The sequence below is a fragment of the Cryptomeria japonica genome, chromosome 2 (assembly GCF_030272615.1).
Source record: "Cryptomeria japonica chromosome 2, Sugi_1.0, whole genome shotgun sequence".
In the NCBI taxonomy this organism is placed as follows: Eukaryota; Viridiplantae; Streptophyta; class Pinopsida; order Cupressales; family Cupressaceae; genus Cryptomeria; species Cryptomeria japonica.
The window spans coordinates 409,010,224-409,031,109 of NC_081406.1; the positions used below are offsets into that span (position 1 = coordinate 409,010,224).

The 20,886-nt window shown below is 34.1% G+C and overlaps 1 protein-coding gene and 1 pseudogene across 1 annotated transcript; one reads left to right on the top strand and one right to left on the bottom strand.

The window, feature by feature from the left end:
- Positions 1-11,237: 11,237 nt before the first annotated feature.
- LOC131061993 (ranBP2-type zinc finger protein At1g67325) lies at positions 11,238-15,142 on the bottom strand. Its single transcript, XM_057995825.2, has 10 exons — positions 14,945-15,142; positions 14,793-14,838; positions 14,008-14,123; positions 13,484-13,769; positions 13,278-13,348; positions 12,744-12,798; positions 12,531-12,640; positions 12,320-12,359; positions 12,074-12,216; positions 11,238-11,854 (listed from the first exon to the last, which is right to left on the bottom strand). The coding sequence occupies exons 1-10, from the start codon at positions 14,951-14,953 to the stop codon at positions 11,852-11,854; spliced, it is 879 nt and encodes a 292-aa protein (XP_057851808.1). The 5' UTR covers positions 14,954-15,142; the 3' UTR covers positions 11,238-11,851.
- Positions 15,143-15,634: 492 nt separating this feature from the next.
- Positions 15,635-20,611, top strand: LOC131061976 (probable GTP diphosphokinase RSH3, chloroplastic; annotated as a pseudogene).
- The last annotated feature ends 275 nt before the right edge of the window (positions 20,612-20,886 follow it).

Below are 20,886 nucleotides of genomic sequence, written 5' to 3' on the forward strand. Positions count from 1 at the left end.
CATTTGAGTGTCTTAGAAGTCAACTAGGGGTTGTACCCCTTCATGAAGTTAGTTGAGCATGATGTTGATTGCATCAGTCCCTGAATCACTTGCAGAATCTTAGAAGGATTGATGAAGAAGTGGATGTATTCCACAGGGGGAGCATCAAGTTGAAGTATGTTGTTGATGCACAGCGAAAATTTGACATTACATGTTTTACTTTCAATTTGGCATTTTGCTATCAAAGGGGGAGAAGAATTATGTGATTAGGAGAAGAATTATGTGATTGGCAAAGGGTAACTAGCGACAGGCTGAAGACAGGCAGAGCATGGTGAATACTTGGTAATGTAAACCAGGATTCCTATTCACCAATCACAGCAGAAATCAAAGGCATTGATATTTGTATTGCCATCAATGCCAAAGGGGGAGATTGTTGGCATTTGCATAAATATTGCATTAATGATATGTTATGTTTTCATTGATGTCAATTGAATCAGTAATGGTATTTATTGATTGGTATGATATAGAGGAGTGAAAAAGTGTGAGAATGCAAGTGAGAGTGTTCATGTGTTAAAGGTAGAGATTCTTGACCGAATTCGCTGCAAGCAGTTGTTTGGATATTTGAGTTGATCAGGAACTGATCCTATGCATATGTAAATACAATTTTCTCTATTCATTTATGTGTCTATTTCTTGGCATTGTGTCTTCTAGCATTAAATCGTATTCTAGGCAGTGAGCCCTCCGATAATGAGCCTTGCAATCTTCATATAACTAGTTATATTATCTTGAGAGTTAACCCTCTTCGTGGTTTTTTTTCCCATTTGGGTTTTCACGTAAAAAAAAATATGGTCTCTCTTATGGTTGTGTTTCTTTCATTTCAATTATGTCGCATGCATTTCTTTTGGGTTGAAGTTAATTCATAATAAGTTAAGTTTCAGAAGTACAATTATAATCTATATGCAGTTTTTTCTTCAATTTCTTTTGTTTTTTGTCAAATTGTCTTAACTCTCTTTGTCCCTTAGACTGGTTAGCCAACAAAACCTGATTCCTTGAGGGCCTTATGAGACCCATAGAAAGAAGCTTTTATTGTCCATGTATCAACATCTCAAAAAAAGATGCAAATGAAAGCTTAACCTAAGTCAATCCCATAGTTAACTAATATGCATATTCATGGCCAAGTTTGTTCAATCATGTCATTTTTCTTAATGTCACATTCTTTACATTGTGCTCTTAAATCATTAACCTTAGTTATATAAGTTTGGATGTTATTAAAGTTCTTCAGATCAAGGCTTAGTAAATCACTGTCAATCTGATAGCCTCTAACTTTATCTATTGTACCATACAATGTTTTTAACTTTTCACAAGCTTCATGTGAACTTTTACATTCTTTACTCTTAAACAAAAAATCAAGGGAAATAAAACTACGGAGATATTGAAGACTTTTTGTTTTTTCAAGCATCCATTTTATCTTTTCCTTGTCATTTGTAGGTTTGGCTACTTTTTCCTCAACACTGCATGTTGATGCCAAGTTGCATAATTATAAGGTGTTAGCAATGGAACTTTGGAATGATCCATGTGTAGGAAAAGAAGAGCACAAGCAAGCAGATCAAAAATGCACACACCAAGAGATACCCCACTTTTTCACTCAATCAAGAATCCCCCAAGCAAAAAAATATTTGGCACTTTAAAAATCAATGTGTTTACAATGTTGGAGTTGTTTTAGGTGGAGTTTTACAATGTCCAAATATGAACTCACATACTAAAAGTACAATAGAAGCTCTGAATCGGAACCTCATACTAGAACCAATGTGTAGTGCTCAGAAAAATATTAACTTTTGAAAAAGGAATCACCTCAATCCAAAGTCATGTGTGAAAGTTACAGTCATTTCAAGTCCCTAAAATGAGTATTTCCCTTCGCATCTGATGAGAAACATGATTTTCTAAAAAACGTGAAATCTTGAGCAAAAACTAATTACACTGTGTTAGCGTAAAATTTTAACCCAAATTAAAAAAATTGCATTGAAAAACCTTTCATATAACTAAATGCAAGTGCTCTAAAGTTCGAGAGCAAAATGTAAAATTGCAACCATAAAGGGTCCAAAGTTTGCAAAAAAAACATTGCCAAATTTGGCAAACTTCTACTAAATCTGGTGGAGATGCCACCAAAAAGATTGTTTCCAGACAGTTTAAAGATCCTCCAAGTTGATAAGTTTACAAATAGATTTAGTACCTTCACCAAATATTGAAAACAATCAAACAAGCTACTAATTTAAGTGTGATTGTCAAAATAGGCACAAAATGCTAGCAATGCATAAAAGCTAGTGCAAAGGGTGAGGAAAAGTTGTGGGTACAAAGTGATGTAGTGTTTAAAAGATTTTTTATTTTTTTTAAAGTATTCACATTGGTTGGGGGGCGCGAGGCCTCACCCTTAACTCCAACTCCAAAGGTTTTCATGTGTACCCAACAACAATTCCACGTAGGCAACAATCCCATGTAGTCCAAGGGATTGTGGGCTCCTCCTCCATAGCACCTTATAGTGTAGGGTATGGGACCGATAGGAGAACATGGTACACTGTAAGTTTCCTTTAAAAAAATTCTATATTTTTTTTAATTTCAAAAACTTTTATATAGTGTGTACATTAAAAATAAATAAAAGTTGCAAAAAAAAAATAGAAAATTATAATAAATGTATATTTTGTTAAGGCGGAAAAAAAAATTAATCTATACCATGTTGTACACAAGTAGATCATACGATTCAATTGCTAAAAAACTTTTGCCTCAAATTTGACTTTCTCTAAAATTGACAATTTTTGAGTGAATTTGGTAGTTTTGGGGCCTTCTAAACACGATGGTGTAGTCCGTTTGCCTTGAAAATGCACCAAAATATCAACTACCATTTGGATCTAGCTATAAAACCTCTACTTCAAACCTTCATAGATTTCACCTTCGATGCCCAACTTGGACGAAAGAAAAGTTGATTCTAGCTTTCTTAGCTGCTCTATCATCTACACTTCAAATTCTATATTCTAAAACTTCATTTTCTTTATCTATAAGTAGATATCTTCACCTAGTTGAAGATATTTTAATGTATGAAGTGAAATTGGTTCTCAAATGAATACAGGCACTACCCTTCTAAAATAAAATTTCAAGGCACTACCTTGAACCCCATTGCATGGGATCAAAATGGATATACATTAGTCTTTGACCAACTTGTCTATATCTCTTTTTCCAAATAAGCTTTCTATTTTTTGAAAATTCAATAATTTTTTGTACTAGCATGTGAAAGTGGGTTCTTTTCTCCCTTCTTATTAATCTTTGTTGATCCCTCTCATGAGACTCCCACTCATGAGGACATTTTAGTCCAAGAGGGTGAAATAATTGATACTTTTCTTAATGTACTCTTACCATTTTTAATTCCAACGCACTCTTCTAAAGAGGATGCATTAGTGAATGAGGACTACTCTCATCTCACATATGATGTCCCATAAGTCGATGTTGAGCACATTCCTTCAAATAATTCTTCTACAAATTGTAATAAGTTTGTGAATGTGATTGCAGTCTTTATTGCCCTTAGTAGGCGAAAGAGACCAGTCATTTATGTGACTCCAACTAGTCCTCCAAAGGGATTTCATTCTGTTTGTGGTGTTCCCTTTAAAAATGAGTCACGAGATCTTTTTACAAGATACACATAATCTAAGGCTCCTTATAAAATGGTTGCCCATACTTACCACATTCCAACATCTCTTTTATCAACTCACCCTATTCTTTCATGTGCTCTAAACCGCCTTCTCAATCCTTGGCAGAGTGTGATCTTCTCGAGGAACTTCATGTTACTCTCTCTATGGGAACTTTCTTGAAACTTCTCCCCTTTACCACTAGGTCGAGTGATATAAATGCATTATTGGATTGCATATACTCCAATGCTTCAAAGATTACATTCCACCAACATAAACTTCCATCTACTGAAGTACAAAATCAAGATGATTCGTTAATGATATTTCCTTTCATAAATAACATTGGTATTAGATGTACTTGTATTGGGCACTTGATATTTTGGTATTGATATTTTACCTAAAACTAAAATGAATCCAAATTCTCTTGAAAAATCTTCTTTAACTATTCATGGGTTTGATAAGTTGGTTGACAAGCTCTACGTACAATAATGCTACATTGGCAGCTTGGGCCTATTACTTTACCCACTCTTGTGTATGTAATGTTAGGGCCTTCACAATATAATCAAGTACTTAAAATAAAAATTGAAAGCTAAATTCCTTCAATATTTTCATGAGGCTAAAGTTGATCAATCTTCAAGTTGTACTACTAAAAATTTAATTCCTTCATTATATTCAAGCCTTGTTACACCACCATTAGTCCCTAATCTTGATGATGGTGCTAACGCACCACCTTCTCAAAAAAAGTATGACTCGACGATGATTTGGGTTCCTTGGATTTTACAAACACTCCTATTGGGGATTATAAAATCAGCCATCTCCACCTTGACATCCTTAAGATTTCATTCACCTTTATCGAAGATGATTATCCTTATATATTGTAGAATAATGTGAGCACTATCAATTATGCCATTAATTTTGATCCTATATCTTTTGAGGAGTTGCAATCATGTTATGGTCCAGAATTCAATATTCTAGATAAGCACAAATACAAAGAAAATGATCTTGGGCACATGGAGCGAGTTAAGCTCCCTTTGAAATTGAAACTATGTTCTTATAAGTAGGTTAAGGTTACAAGCCTTCTCCTTTGTCTTCATCCCCTCCTCCATTATCTAATGTCTCTATGTCTTCTTGTGAGCAATCAACCCTTCCTTGACCAAAGAAAGGGTTGTCTCCTACTACACATTATTTATCCAAGCAAGAGAATATTTTGTTGCAACTTCTAAAAGCCCACTTGATTACTCTTCCTCCTACACATAAGAAGCTTCATAAAGATGATTAAATAAAACTCTTTTTGTGCATATCATCAAGTGCTTGGCCATTCCACTAGTGAATCTAAGGCCCCAAGGATAAAATACAAGTTCATGAATCAAATGCCATCAATATTCCATCTATTGATACACCTATTTCTTTTTCTTTGCATGACAAGTGATATTGAGATTTTCATCTATCATGTTCATTCTACATACTAAGCATTTGAAGTGTCCTTACTATTTCACCTCCTTCCTATTGTGTTGCTCCTCACTATGTGGCATTTGAAGTGTCCTTGCTCGTTGACATTCATGGTGATACAATTTGGGTACAACCATACTTTCTCTATGTTAGCAACACAATAGTTTCAACATAATTGCCCTCATATATGCTAGGGGCAAGCGACAACTTGCTTAGAGGAGGTTGTACATCCCTCTTGAGGATTCGTTGTTTTCTTTTCTTGGGCACATAGGTGTACACTCCACTTGAAGATTAGTCAGGTAACAATTATACTAGGTATTGAGACAATTCTTCACAATAAACCTTAAAATAAGTCTTCACAGGTGTGAATCAACTCTCACAAAACTTTTACACAATTACAATTTTAACTTGTTGTGATTTCATTATAATAAGTGTTTTTGCAAATTACAACATACATTCACTAGAGATTTATCTAAAGCAAAGAAACCTTCGTGTAAGTACTTGTACAAGAATTAAAATGCAAAATTTTCTTGTACCTTATTCAATGAGGCCAATAATCTAGCATTTGAGTTTAAAACATCAATGTCCTTTATTTCAATCCAAAATCTAAATTAACAAAACAATAAAAGAAAACTTAAGCTAAATGGATATCTATATGCTAATATTTTGCCTTAACTAACCCTTGCATACTAAAGAATGAGACTATTTATGCTAATAAAATTTGTAGGCATCTAAAAATGGTTAAAGCTTGTGGCGTCATACTTTATCATGTTTGTGTTACCTTCTTTTAGTTTTTCGTATCTTATTAACATTTCTTCTATGTCGCACACTTGATCTTTATCATTTGTTGACATCTTGTCATTCTTCTACATTTCTTCCCTCTTCGCTCGTCTTTCCAACAATTTTCAATAAGGTCTTGTCAACATCATTTTCGCCTTGTAATCTTTGGACGTAATCATCTTGTCATATCAATTCGACATCGTCAATCCTAATTGATGTCAAATTAGGGTTTTGTCCTTGCTCTTTATCAATTTCAATCAATCTTTGATCAACTATAGTCATTTGAATCATCTTGTATACTTGTTAATCATCAAAGTTATCAATCTCTTGTCAATTTGTGATCGATTCATCATTGGTCTTTTGTCATTCAACCTTTATCAAGTCAACCATTTTATCGATCTTTGATCAATGTGTCATTCAACATTTATCAAGTCAACCATTTTATCGATCTTTGATCAATGTGCCATTCAACCTTTATCAAGTCAACCATTTTATCGATCTCAATCAATCATCATTTCTCATCAATTTGGACCGATTTGTCATTGGTCCTCGTCAATTGGCACCTATCAATTTTATCCTTGGTCAGTTATTGATCAATTTGTCATTGATCCTTGTCAACCAATGTGACACTATATCAATTATCAATTCTCATCATTTAACCATGATCGAATCAACCTTATATCAATTGCATCAATAATTCCAATCATGTCATGACCTAATCAACATCCTTTCATCTCTAATTTTCTCCTAGGGTTTTATGATTTATTCATCTAATCCTATTCATCATTTCCCTTTTAGGTTAATCCTAAGTCTCCTCTTGTCACAATTAAATATTCTTTAATTGACTAATTATTCCCCGCTTTGTGAATTAATTAGTGAATCACAATTTATTAATTAATTTCACCTTTTTTCCTAGTTTCCTAAGTTTCCCTCATTTTCTAATTTCTTAATTTTCCTTCATTTACTAATTTCCTAATTTCTAATTCCCTTTTTTTCACCTATTTTCCTAATTTTCCAATTCTAATTTCCAACTAATTTGTCCCTCTAGTTGTCCCTATTTTCGAGTTTCGCTTGTCATAGTGGAAGCATGAATTTCTCATGCGTCATAGTGCCATAATCACCTCCTTTCAATCATTTTTCCCAATTTTTGAATCAAATTGCCCCTTTTAACTATTTTCATGCTAATTTGCTCATCTCTCCAATTTGCCTATAAATTAGATGCATTTCTTCAATATTTTAGAATCAACCACGTTTCTAGTATCCTCGCACTATCAAAATCATCTTGCTTATTGCACTCATAAGTGAAATCCACAAGCTATTTGGAGGAGAAAGGACAATAGAGGTCAATTGAAAGAGGTGATGGTTTTCATTTCTTTTGAATGTCTAATTTTCAATTCTTCTTATTGATTGTGATGGGAGTTACTTTCATAGCATTTAGTTTCGTGGTTGGCTAATTGTTTTTGCTTTGAATCTTATGCTAATTTTCCTCCCTCACAAAATTATCTTTACTAGATATTCTTTTGGCACCAATATAAAGAAAACAGATTTAGGAGGTTACCATCAATATTTTCAAACAAAGTTTCATTTATGCTCCAAACCCTAACAGATGGTACACTTATCTAGCATTTGAGTTTAAAACATCAATGTCCTTCATTTCAATACAAAATCTAAGTTAACAAAACAAAAAAAGTAAACTAAAGCTAAATGGATATCTATATACTAATATTTTAGCTTAACTAACCCTTAATGCATACTAAGAAATGATGCTAATAAAATTATCTTCACTAGATATTCTTTGGGCACAAATATTAAGAAAACAGATTTAGGAGGTTACCATCAATATTTTCAAACAAAGTTTCATTTAGTCTAATATTGCTTTAGAAAATCAATTAGAAATTTAAAAGCAAATAACACAATTCATTCTAACACAAGTAAATTGATGAACAATTAGACATGAAAATAATCATGATGTATATTAAAATAACCAAATTAATTATACACAACATATATCAAAACATTAAAACCCAAAATAAGATAAAAAAATCTCCTTGACATTATGTGTTGAATAACATATAAACATTTTCAAATCACCACAAATAAAATCTCTATAGTTTTTTGGTATCACATTTAACATTTAATATTTGCATGTCTGAAAGACTTAATATTGGCACGTGAAAGACTTGAACATAAAAACTCAAATATTATCATATAATCTTTCTCTCATCCTATTAATCTTTCCATCTTTAAGAAAACTGATTTTATTTACTAGTATTAAAAAGCATTTAAAAAATATTAACTTTGTACGAGTGTGAGAGATCTATTCACATAAAAACACAAACATAGTAAATAATAATCTGTTATCCTTTCTATCTTTGAATTTTTAAGTAACCTTAATATTATGAATATAAAACTCATTTATCATTTTCTCTAGGCAAACTATTTTTAGTATTAAGAAATGTAAACATGAACATTCAAACTTAACAAATTTATTTTTCTTTTTATTTGTTTCCTTTTTTTAAAAAAAATTATAAAATTACGAATATTTTAAATCAAAAACCTGTTAATATTTGTTAGCATTTATTTTTCAATTTTCTAGCTTTTATGTTTGAAAACCTATATAATATCTGATAAATACTATATATATTACTTCTTATAATTATGAATAACTACTTATGATAATATTATGACTCTTTTCCAAATGCAAGCAATTTCTCGACTTAAGATATATTCATGTTAACATATTCTCACCTTTTTTTTAATTGGCATAAATCAATTAACTAAAACATCTAGTTAATTTCATCATATTTTTATTGACTTAGCATTAAACCAATCGATTTTACAATCTTGTCATGAGAGGCATCTACAATGATATCAAAATATCCATAAACAAAAATCCATTTTTGAAACTATTTAACATGCAAATATCAGGTAAATGCATAAAAATTGTCATGTTTCAGCTTTTGTGGAGGTTTTATCCCTCGCCACTTGTCTCCAACTAGATTCACAACTTTTTGCATGGAAGACTTTAATGAATTTGTATTCTTGGTGTTTTAGTATTTTAGAAATATTATACATACAATTTTTTAATAAGGTATAATATTTATACAAACATTACATACTTTCAATACTTTGTAATTTAAAATATAAAATTGAGTAATCTTGCTTGCACGTGCTCTTTTGATTAAATAAGAATTAATTATACAGGTGGGGATAGTGAATCCAACGTGTATGCCACAAAACATTGAGAGACATGAAGTAATCATAGACTATAATGTTTCCATTTGTAATTCTGTACCATAGCTCCGCTTAATGAGAACTCAACAAATATATACTATAGTAATTCCAGAATGTAAAATAAGTTGAGCATATTCCCTTGCTCCGCTTACTTTTACACATTGCTAATTCCACAACTTGAAGTATGTGCGTCTTTAAAAAACATTTACACGTGCACTATCGTAATGCTTAAATATTACATTAAACATTTATCACAACATTCATAATATTATAAATCAAATGTGACAAACTTTGTATAGACTCGTACCAAGATTTGTTTGTGAAATTTCTTGGATGATAACTAGTGTTAAATTACTCAAGTCATTCAATGAAATTTTGGTAAAGGCCACCGTGATAGTTAAAAAGTCAGAAGCATGCAATTAAAATAAATGCATCCATAACTGTTTAAAAATTACAAAGATGAGAGCTTATAGTGTCTCTAATATGACGCCAGTATCATATATAGTACCGAGGACCATACAATTATTTAGTTTTTTACCAAACACTCCTTCAATATATTAGTCTACTTAATTTATAGATTTTCACAATAACAAACAATTTATGCGCTGTGTAATTTGTATATCTAAAATGCTTTTATCAATTAATAGTAGACACTAGCATCAAACTTTTTTGAATATTAACAAGAAAACTTATAAAATGACCTAGAGACAACATTCAACTTGCAAAATTTGCTACAGACAACATTCAACTTGCAAAACTTGCTACAGACAACATCGAGCTGATAGCTTGCAATCTAGCTAACAATCTACAAAATATAATATCAAACAAACAAAAAAATTGACTACAAACCCAATTATATTAGGAAAAAATAGATGTTAAACTATAGAAGTCTACAAAATAGATTTAAACGACAAAAACCCAATCATATTATAACGTAAAACAAGATTTTATTGTCTTATTCTCCATAGACGAGAATTGCACACCGTATATTTTATTCAATCCCAACTACTACAATATGAGCCACAGTAATCGAAGGACATGGTCGTATATTCGGCCAACAGAGATGTTGATACGATAACATCCTTAGTCAAAGTTCTTTTATTAGTATTGACTTCTATAGTCTAAATCTATTTCAAACAAACACCGCCTTTAATGGCACTCGTAAGTGTAATCATATCACATGACGGAAGTGTCAGCTTATTTAATACAAGCTTGTAATGAAGGGAAATCAGTCTTTTCACCAGAGTCTTGAACAAGCCTTGTATGATTATTACTCAGTCAGATGAAAAGTAATCTGACAAGATTCTATAACACTATAAACCTGCTTTTAATAATTCTTACATTCTATCAACTTCACTATGACATTTAACCAGTAAACCATAAAAAAATTAGAAAATTAAGTGAAATTTACATGTATAATTGCACAAATTTTTATAATTAGACAACCCTCTCAAATGAAAATCTGATATCATCACCACTCCAAAAAAGTCAAATTTGCAATCCCTACAGAAGTAAGGATTAATGTGACATGATTTTTGCACAAACATTGACGTTACATTGACGTTTTGATTGGCAAGAGTCAACTGAGGAGCAAGTATTATTCTTGACCTTCTCAATGTGTCGTGTATGACATATATGACATAGATCACAGCTTATCTTGAAAAGAAATATGTTCAGCATCCTATATATAACAATTATATTACAGGCAAACCACATGGCATAGCTTTCTATTTAGTTTACCAACAACAGCTCTTACTGACTTGGCTGACAAGAGCAATGACGAACTAAGAATGGATAATGGGTTAAGAAGTCAGTCAAAAACAAATGCTTGCACCTACCATAAGTTTTGAACCATGACATCCACCTCAACATTATCTCTTTACTCGTGGATTTATTGAAGAGATAATGATTACCACATCAAACATCTAAAAAAGAACCAAAATGCCCTGAACATTGTACTACTAGTGTAAATCTTAGCAGACAAGACATCACTTGGTGCATGGCATACTTAAAAAAATGAAGGCCTAGCTAGGGCTTCAAATTCCATCACACTTTGCAGTTCTAAATATAATGCTAGTACCTACAATAAATGTAACTCAAATGACTACCATGACAACCACATAAACATAAATCTCCTTAATGCAATGCATTTTAAGAGATTGTATTGTTCTTAATAATAAGATGCATTAGGCATCAAACAAAGAACCAAACTGCCCCAAAAAGATTTACTAAAAGAGACATGTGGACCACTTAACAAACAGCTTACCATACCATCCTAGAAAGAGAATGAATAAAAGTTTCTGTAACCATACTTTGAAGCTGTCCGGCTAGTACAGAGAAAACGAGTACTTTAAACATTTTCCATAACTACTATCTACTGAAAACATGAAAGTTCTTAACTAGTCAACAAACTTAAAGCTATGTAAACTCTTCTAAAGAATACCATCACAGGCCTTCATGCATAACAACCTGCAACCTCAAAAGAACCAGCAGATGCTACAACTCAAAGTGTTTGACATCTGACAGTACCAAAGCCCGGCAAGGACCAGAATCCACTCCATAGTTGCTATATCAAGAAACTGACTGGCTGCTGCTATTAACTTCAAATAACTTAACAAAGGTGGTTAAGGATAGTAGTGACGACACAGCCGCAACAGGACAATTAACTGACTTGAGACCCATATGTGAGCAATGTTGACAACTCTGGACCTCCGGACCCAAAGTGCAAAAAGCACTCACTGGAACAGTAGAAAATGGAAAATCAATGACCATAGACAGTAAAGCTACTATTCAATAATCCATTTACTTCAGAAGAAATAGATGAGCAAATAATTATATATTGCCACTTTAATGACCTATAGATACAGCCACAATTAGAAAACATAGAATGATTTGAATTTCTAACAGCATAAATAGAAAATGTCATTAACATAAAGAAAGTGGGATTTGCTGCAAACCTGATCATCATCATCCGATTTAGGAGAATCATTCTTATCTGATGGCTTTTCTGCACCACAGTTTGCCCTGTTACACTTAGTTCGGAAAGGATAATTAACGTTACCACACTTCTCACAGGTCCAGCTGCCTTCTGGAGGTGCCTCTGAAGAATGGATAATACCACAAAGAAACATCAATTAAAGAAAAGTTGCACAGATATGCCCAAACAAGCAAATTAACATTTCAATTAGTGAAGGGTAACTTACTAGATGAATTTTTGGCTGCTCCACTAGAAGATTTAGCGGTCTGAAAGAAAACAACAATAGTTGAACAAATTAATAGAAAGAACAAACAAAAGATGATCAATTTCCAGAATTTAGCTGATGTAATATAGAGTTATGAAATTAAGTGAATGCTTAAAACAACATATGTAATAGTTCAAACAGAAAAGGAAACTCATCAAACAAGTAGATATACATGCTCAGTTGGCTTCGGTGTACTACACTTCCTCATGTTACATATCGTACGAAATGCAAAATTAGTATTGCCACATTTGGGGCAGACCCAATCACCATCAGATAACCCATCTGAATAATAAGAGTATTTAGATCTTGTCAGGATCCATGTTTGGACTGGTTTCATGTTCATATCAAAAAGATTGTCCACAGAGAATGTCAAGACACAACATACCCCCTCTTCGCTTACGGGAACCGTTTTCATCAGGTACAGCTCCAGGCCTGAGACCCTGGGCCAAAATTAAACAAAGTAAAGTTTCAAAAATTAAATCACCTTAAATTTCTTAACATAATTAAGATTGTGATGTTTATGCCAAAAAACAAGTGACCCCAAGGTTCTGTATCAATATGGACAAACATAATATCAAATTCTGATTCCTTTTTCACTCTACCCACACAAGTCTCTGTTTAACTGAACCGAATCACACAAGCACTCAACTCAATGAAAAGACCATGCCAGACATATCAGACTACAACATCCAATTCAAAATAGCATTTCCACATTAGCTTTTCAGTTCAAAACAAGTGCATAGAGCAGCAGATAAAGCAAGTCACAGAGAATTGGCAACCACAAACTCCAAACAGGAATCCAAATTGAATCCAACTTTACATATATCCTTTCTCTCCAAACAGTAAAAAAAAATGAAAAAAAGCTCAGAAGAAGAGAATTTACAGACACATATTATACTGATATATCCCAATTACTAACCAGAGCACCACGGCCAAGAGGCATTCCCATGCCATATCCATCCAGAAGAGGTGCGGCACCATAACCTGGGCCTACAAATATCAAAGACGCCTCAAATGACATGTCAGCATCAAAAAAACATTTCTAGAACCCAAATCATTGAGGAAGCTAACATTCTGCAAAACAATAAAACACGAGCTTCATAAATCCAAAACACATGATAATACCTGGACCAATAACAGCACCGTGACCATATGACGTGGGCATATGAAGAGGTCCATATGGCCCACTTGGATTAACATGTGAACCATAATCATAATGCAATCCAGAGGCTCCTGAAAATGGCAAGTCATAATGTAAGGTTGATGCTGCCCCAAAGGAAAGAGATGAACCATATGCAGATGGCAATCCTTGACCACCAAGATACATAGGTGCACCACCAGCAGGAGGTCCCATATACAGGGAGGGTTGGGCCTGTCCATAAGGTGTTGGATGAGGAGCTCCCATAGGTTTCTGAATATATAAAATCAACTCCATTAGCTAGGACTCATAGTCAGCTTTCAACCAAGTCCAGCAGTAATCCATAATTTTTTAATCGAAGCAATGTAGAATTGAGGTCAGAATAGATTTAATTACAAACATTAACTGCATATAAGGCATGACTTCTTTCCTAATGGTTGTAGAATTCACTCGAACAATAAGTTAACGGAAAAAGCTTCTTTCCACGTGTACATGAAAAAGACAAACTTACTAGTGAATGGTCATTTGGCTTAGATGTAGAGCAGTTCCTCATGTTGCAAGTTGTTCTAAATGCAAAATTGACATTGCCGCAACTGGGGCATGTCCAATCGCCTTCATTTCGAGGACCTGTCAACTCAATGTCAAGTAACCACAATAAACTTACTTAACTCCATGGCGAACCATAACATCACCAAATTTTAAAATTATAATTATATTTGCATCATCTAAAGAATACTGATGTTTACATGAATCCACAGTACATTCTGAAACAAAAGAGGTTTCTCGAAACCTGTGATAGACTTCTACGTGAACATGATAATGTAGAAATAATTTTAACGTTCAATGCGCAAAAGCTTATTTAGCATTTTACCTAATTAAGAGAAACGGGACCTTACTGGAATTCTAAATTAAAGAGAACTTGAGGCATACTGACGGAATCTAGTCGACCTTTCTACAATCTTCAACAAAATCGGGACGCCCAAATGTAATAATCTACTAAAGGTTTACGCAAACTAGATTTCTTGAATTAGAACTAGCTATTCTCAAATCTTACGGAGCTACACTTTATTGTTTGAAGTAGGCGATAAAGAAAAATGACACATAAAGCAAAAACATATTTAACCTACAGTTGTTTTACTAGCATGTAGCCAGTTTTCTTCTGTATGGCCAAGCTTGGAGATGAAACGAAACAAAAAGTAATAAATTGAAGCCAAAATAATTTATAATTCCATAAACCCTAACAAATACGTTTGTAAACAATTATCCTGCAAAGATATTGGCAAAAAGAATACTCACCGTCCGTTCGAGGACGCTTTGGTCCAGAAAAGTTCCTGCTGTCTCCCTGGTTACATTCACACGCACAAAAAAATCGACCCGATTAAAAGCAGAAATTCGCCGTCTATTCAAAAATGAAGAGATTGATACGTAGATTTCCAGTGATGTTTTACCTGAACCATTTTCGCAGCCGAAGAGGAAAGTAAAGAAACCTGATTACAGTTACTTTGCTTGACGCTGTCTAAGATTGGGAAAACCAGAGCTCTGCTACGAAATAAATTTGTGTTTGCTAGGGTTTCGATTAGGGTTTTCTCATGCCTAAATATGTTTTACATGTCAGTTTCGAGGTACGACGTAGACACTCTGGGTTAATGTTAACCATGGTTAATGTTAGCTTGTTGAGAAATGGTGATGAGTTCAAAGTTGAGTGCGACTTTCTTTTTAAGAGAAAATAATTGTTAAGTTTTAGGTATTTGTAAAGGAAAAAACGTGTTTACCATAAATTTATTAGGCCAATTAAACAAAATCGTGAATTACCGATTGCTGCCGAAATTTTTACCGACAGGCTTTCTTCGACAGTTGCTACAACGTGTGGTTAGGGTTTGTATTCCAGTTGTGGTGGAGATTGATGTGGTTCTTGCATGCGGGTTGCGTTTTCATTCCGAGGTGTATTGCTGGCAAAGACCGCCTGAACCCATCTACCGGATCAAGATACGCAAAGCGGGCTAGGCTAATCGGACACTCTGAAGCCAACCATCCTTCTACATGGCATCCAATACACCACACCCGAGACGGGCAGACCATACTCGAGCTAGAGATGAGAGAGAACTTGCTTGAGGTCTTATAGACGTCTGTGAATGTGAATGACTAGTTATTCCCTTATCTGCCCTATTTATTCTATAGGCTCGAGAGCTTTCTGCAAATTTTTCCTCCGTAGCGCTTTGAGTCCCTGTGTTCCTGTGGATGATCAAGAATTCATTTTCAATCTTGAAGGGACGTTTATTACAGATGATTTACAGCCTTACGCAAAGGAAATTTTTCATGATGCACAGGCGCAGCACCAAGCTTTTAAGGAGGATTATGTTGTTAAAGCCTTTCATTATGCCGAGAAAGCACACCGAGGCCAGGTGTGTGTTTTTCTTTTTGAATGTTTCTTTCTCCCCTTGAAGATTTCTTTGATTGATAATAAATGGAAGACACCTTTAGGCGTGGCTTTGGATTCATTATAATAAATGGGGTATGTCTGTAAATTAGATTTTTCAAGTTTTCCTGTTGGGCATTCTTAGATTTATGATTTTTTGGATTCAGTGTGCTTTGTTAACACCCTAAAGATTTTATTTTTAAATCTATAAATTGGATTTTTCGCTATGTTATCCGTTGCAAAATACTGTGTGTCTTTAATTTATAATGACTCTGACTTAATTCAATGAACGACTAATTATTTATGTCCACATGAGGGCCCTTAGGATCTATTGGTACTAATACAAAATGTTATTTCTGATGTTTTAAAACATCTTCAATAGAATTGCCCATCTATTTAGCTTGCAGACTCAACATGCTATGTAGATTAGTAGAGGTGAATTCAAAGGCCTTCCCAACTTTCGGGGGTTTTTCTAGAAATCCATTTTTATTCACACTGAGACTATAATATGCAATTAGATCAGAGTGTACAATCTATTTGTCTCTCCTTATCCTGATGAGGGATGTGTGATCTGAAACATTATCTAGCTGTAGCTGTTAAGAATTCTGATAGCATCAAGTCTCTAAATCATAGTTGATTGTAGTTACTGGGAATGACACTAATTATTTCAAAGGTAATTTGAATTCACATTTTTAGATTATAGAAGTCAAAATTTAGCATTCCTCAAGATTGAATCAAAGTGAGATTGCTCCTCTCCGTTGGTACCTGTTGTGTAACCAATTCTTTTACAAAGCCATGTTACCTCAACTTGGAATTGCTTTTTAATAGTATGCTCTCTTCCTTTCATTGCAGTCATGCGGACCTGTTTCACACTCTCCAAACTTCTTGCTAATTTCCTATTTGAGTGAGTGAGAAACTGTTCGTGTGATGTATTTTGAATTTTAAATTTTCAAGCCTTAAGAGTAATCAATTTTTTTTTGTAGTATGAGATTCAAGCATCTGTAGATGTCAAGGTACATCTACATGCAGTGTACATCTGTTACTAGGTCCAAGTTGTGTGCCGGTTTCTAAAGTGTTAGATGATAGAAGATTGCACAGAACTCCCTGAATTAATTCCTAGCTTAAGGGTTCAAATTGTGTGCAAGTCTTGATCACCCAGATGACCTGAAAAGTAAACTCAAGGAATGAGGCTTGTTGCAAATTTTGGGAAATTTAATGTTGATTGTTCAAATTTACATCCTGGAGCCAACTTTATGATAGCAATATCAAACTTTTAATCAGATGACATGTTCAGGTAGTACTTTCTCATGGTATGTTTTGAGAATAGAACTTTTATATTGACTTAACGATTGTTATGTTGATTAGACATGTATGTATCATTTTGAAGAGAATAGTTATTGAATTTGAGAAGGATCGGGCTGAACGTGAAACTTCTTGTGCAAAATGGTTTCATACAAAAGGAAATCGACTCCTATGTTTCTGGTTCCAAAAAGTGTTAGGTATTAAAATATTACATGTTGACTTGATTGAATCAATTTTTAACTTTAATGATATGATTGACTAAAGAGCAACCTTGTGCAGCAAATTTCAATTTTAGTTCTTGTTCCTGGTTTTGATGATAAAATATCCTTTTTTGTTTCAAGCTACTGCTTGTTTTTCTACCTATAATGAATATCGAAAGTTTCTCGAAATGAATTTTTATAGAACATTGGTACATCTTTGAATTACTTTGCCATCAATGTTGTTCATCTGACAGAAAGGGCCTTATAACATCTCAATAGCACTTTTCAAATCATTATTTGATCCCAAACTTTGTTGAACAAATTTTAGTTCTTGCATTTTATTTATATGTTGCTAATTGCTCAAATTGTTTAATAACTAGATCTTTGCCTTTTTGCATGCAAGTGCGGGCTAGTGGTGATCCATACCTAAGACACTGTGTGGAGACATCAATTTTGCTTGCAATGATTGGATCTCGTGAGAATGTAATTATAGCTGGATTGATCCATGATACACTTGATGACACTTCTATGGACTACAGTCAGTTATTTGGCATCTTTGGAAAAGATGTTGCAAATTTGGTGCAAGGGGTGTATGATTGTCAGTCACAAAATACTTCACTATTTCTTGCACACTCTATGTAGCTTCTTTAAATGTCTAGAAGTAGATGATATTTATGTTTTCATTTAGGGTTGCCATATTTTCCCTTGCCAATCAATTGTTTTGTTAGGTCTAGGCATCTTTGTTGCTGGTATCATAAGATTTTAATTCAACAGACTCATGTTTCACCATTTAATGTCAAGTTTTTATTATTCTCAGGTATCTAGATTAAGTTTGATCAGTCAGTTTGCCCGTGACAACAACACAGCAAGCAACAGTGTTGAAGCAGACCGTCTTCATACAATGTTTCTTGCAATGATGGATGTAAGGGTAGTATTGATCAAATTGGCAAATAGGTTGCATGGTATGAGGACTTTAGGTGCTTTGAGTCTTCCAAAACAACAAGGAATTGCAAAAGAGACACTAGAGATTTTTGCTCCCTTAGCTAACCGTCTTGGAATTTGGAGCTGGAAAGCTGAATTAGAAGACCTCTGCTTCAAGTATCTGAATCCACACAAATACCAAGAACTCTTTGCCAGACTTGCTAAAGGCCCGAGAGAAGAAACTATCATGTCTACAATTCAAAAATTGGATGATGCTCTAAAGAAAAAAAATGGCTTTTTATAATCCATATGGAAGACCTAAGAGCTTGTACAACATTTATCTGAAGATGTTGAAGTATGTTTTTTGTGTTCCTTAGTATTAACACACTCTATGTGCTTATATATATATTTCATGCCTTTGATGTTCCAAGTGTGATTAATGCACGTTTTATTTGTATTTGTCAAGAAGAAGCAGAAGATTGATTAAATCAATGACCTTTGTGGTCTTCGACTTATTGTCTTAAATGAGAAAGATTGCTATGATGCATAGCGCATTGTTCATCATTTGTGGCAAGGTGTCCCAGGGGAGTACTGGCATAAGATTATTATTTAGCTGATTGAAGCTGAGTGGTGTGAGCCATTATAGGATGCTTCCTGACACAGATTGATTGTTTCAATATACCTTTAGGTATCAGTCTTTGCACACTGTTGTTTGGGGTGAGGATGGTAATCCCCTGGAAATACAAATACAGACTAAGGAAATGCATCAGCAAGCTGAGTTTAGAGTTGCAACACATTGGCGATATAAGGAGGGTGAAGCAGAACACTCTTCGTCAATTAACCAAATGGTGGAATGGGCAAGATGGGTGCTCAATGAGATGATGGACACTAAGTTGAGACTTTCGTACCAGGAGTCAAGCTTGCCCTTTCCCTTCTCACAAGGATGGTTGGCCACACATGGATAAGTTCTGTGAATTACCATTTTGCACGGATGAGAATCTTTTTGTGATTGTGTTTGCACACTCTATGTAGCTTCTTTAAATGTCTAGAAGTAGATGATATTTATGTTTTCATTTAGGGTTGCCATATTTTCCCTTGCCAATCAATTGTTTTGTTAGGTCTACGCATCTTTGTTGCTGGTATCATAAGATTTTAATTCAACAGACTCATGTTTCACCATTTAATGTCAAGTTTTTATTATTCTCAGGTATCTAGATTAAGTTTGATCAGTCAGTTTGCCCGTGACAACAACACAGCAAGCAACAGTGTTGAAGCAGACCGTCTTCATACAATGTTTCTTGCAATGATGGATGTAAGGGTAGTATTGATCAAATTGGCAAATAGGTTGCATGATATGAGGACTTTAGGTGCTTTGAGTCTTCCAAAACAACAAGGAATTGCAAAAGAGACACTAGAGATTTTTGCTCCCTTAGCTAACCGTCTTGGAATTTGGAGCTGGAAAGCTGAATTAGAAGACCTCTGCTTCAAGTATCTGAATCCACACAAATACCAAGTACTCTTTGCCAGACTTGCTAAAGGCCCGAGAGAAGAAACTATCATGTCTACAATTCAAAAATTGGATGATGCTCTAAAGAAAAAAAATGGCTTTTTATAATCCATATGGAAGACCTAAGAGCTTGTACAACATTTATCTGAAGATGTTGAAGTATGTTTTTTGTGTTCCTTAGTATTAACACACTCTATGTGCTTATATATATATTTCATGCCTTTGATGTTCCAAGTGTGATTAATGCACGTTTTATTTGTATTTGTCAAGAAGAAGCAGAAGATTGATTAAATCAATGACCTTTGTGGTCTTCGACTTATTGTCTTAAATGAGAAAGATTGCTATGATGCATAGCGCATTGTTCATCATTTGTGGCAAGGTGTCCCAGGGGAGTACTGGCATAAGATTATTATTTAGCTGATTGAAGCTGAGTGGTGTGAGCCATTATAGGATGCTTCCTGACACAGATTGATTGTTTCAATATACCTTTAGGTATCAGTCTTTGCACACTGTTGTTTGGGGTGAGGATGGTAATCCCCTGGAAATACAAATACAGACTAAGGAAATGCATCAGCAAGCTGAGTTTAGAGTTGCAACACATTGGCGATATAAGGAGGGTGAAGCAGAACACTCTTCGTCAATTAACCAAATGGTGGAATGGGCAAGATGGGTGCTCAATGAGATGATGGACACTAAGTTGAGACTTTCGTACCAGGAGTCAAGCTTGCCCTTTCCCTTCTCACAAGGATGGTTGGCCACACATGGATAAGTTCTGTGAATTACCATTTTGCACGGATGAGAATCTTTTTGTGATTGTGTTGGAAGATGATAAAGTGAGTAAAGTATAATTCTTTCTTATTTTATTTCTGTGTTTTGTTGTATGTGGCATCTTCCTTAGCTTGAATCTTTTGTGTGCTCTTAGCTTTAACCTTTTGTCTTCATATGGCTTTGAGATGAAATTGTTATTTGTGGATTGTGAATGTTCATACTCCATAATTGAGGAAGCATACATCTCATCTATAATAATTATGAATATAATTTATA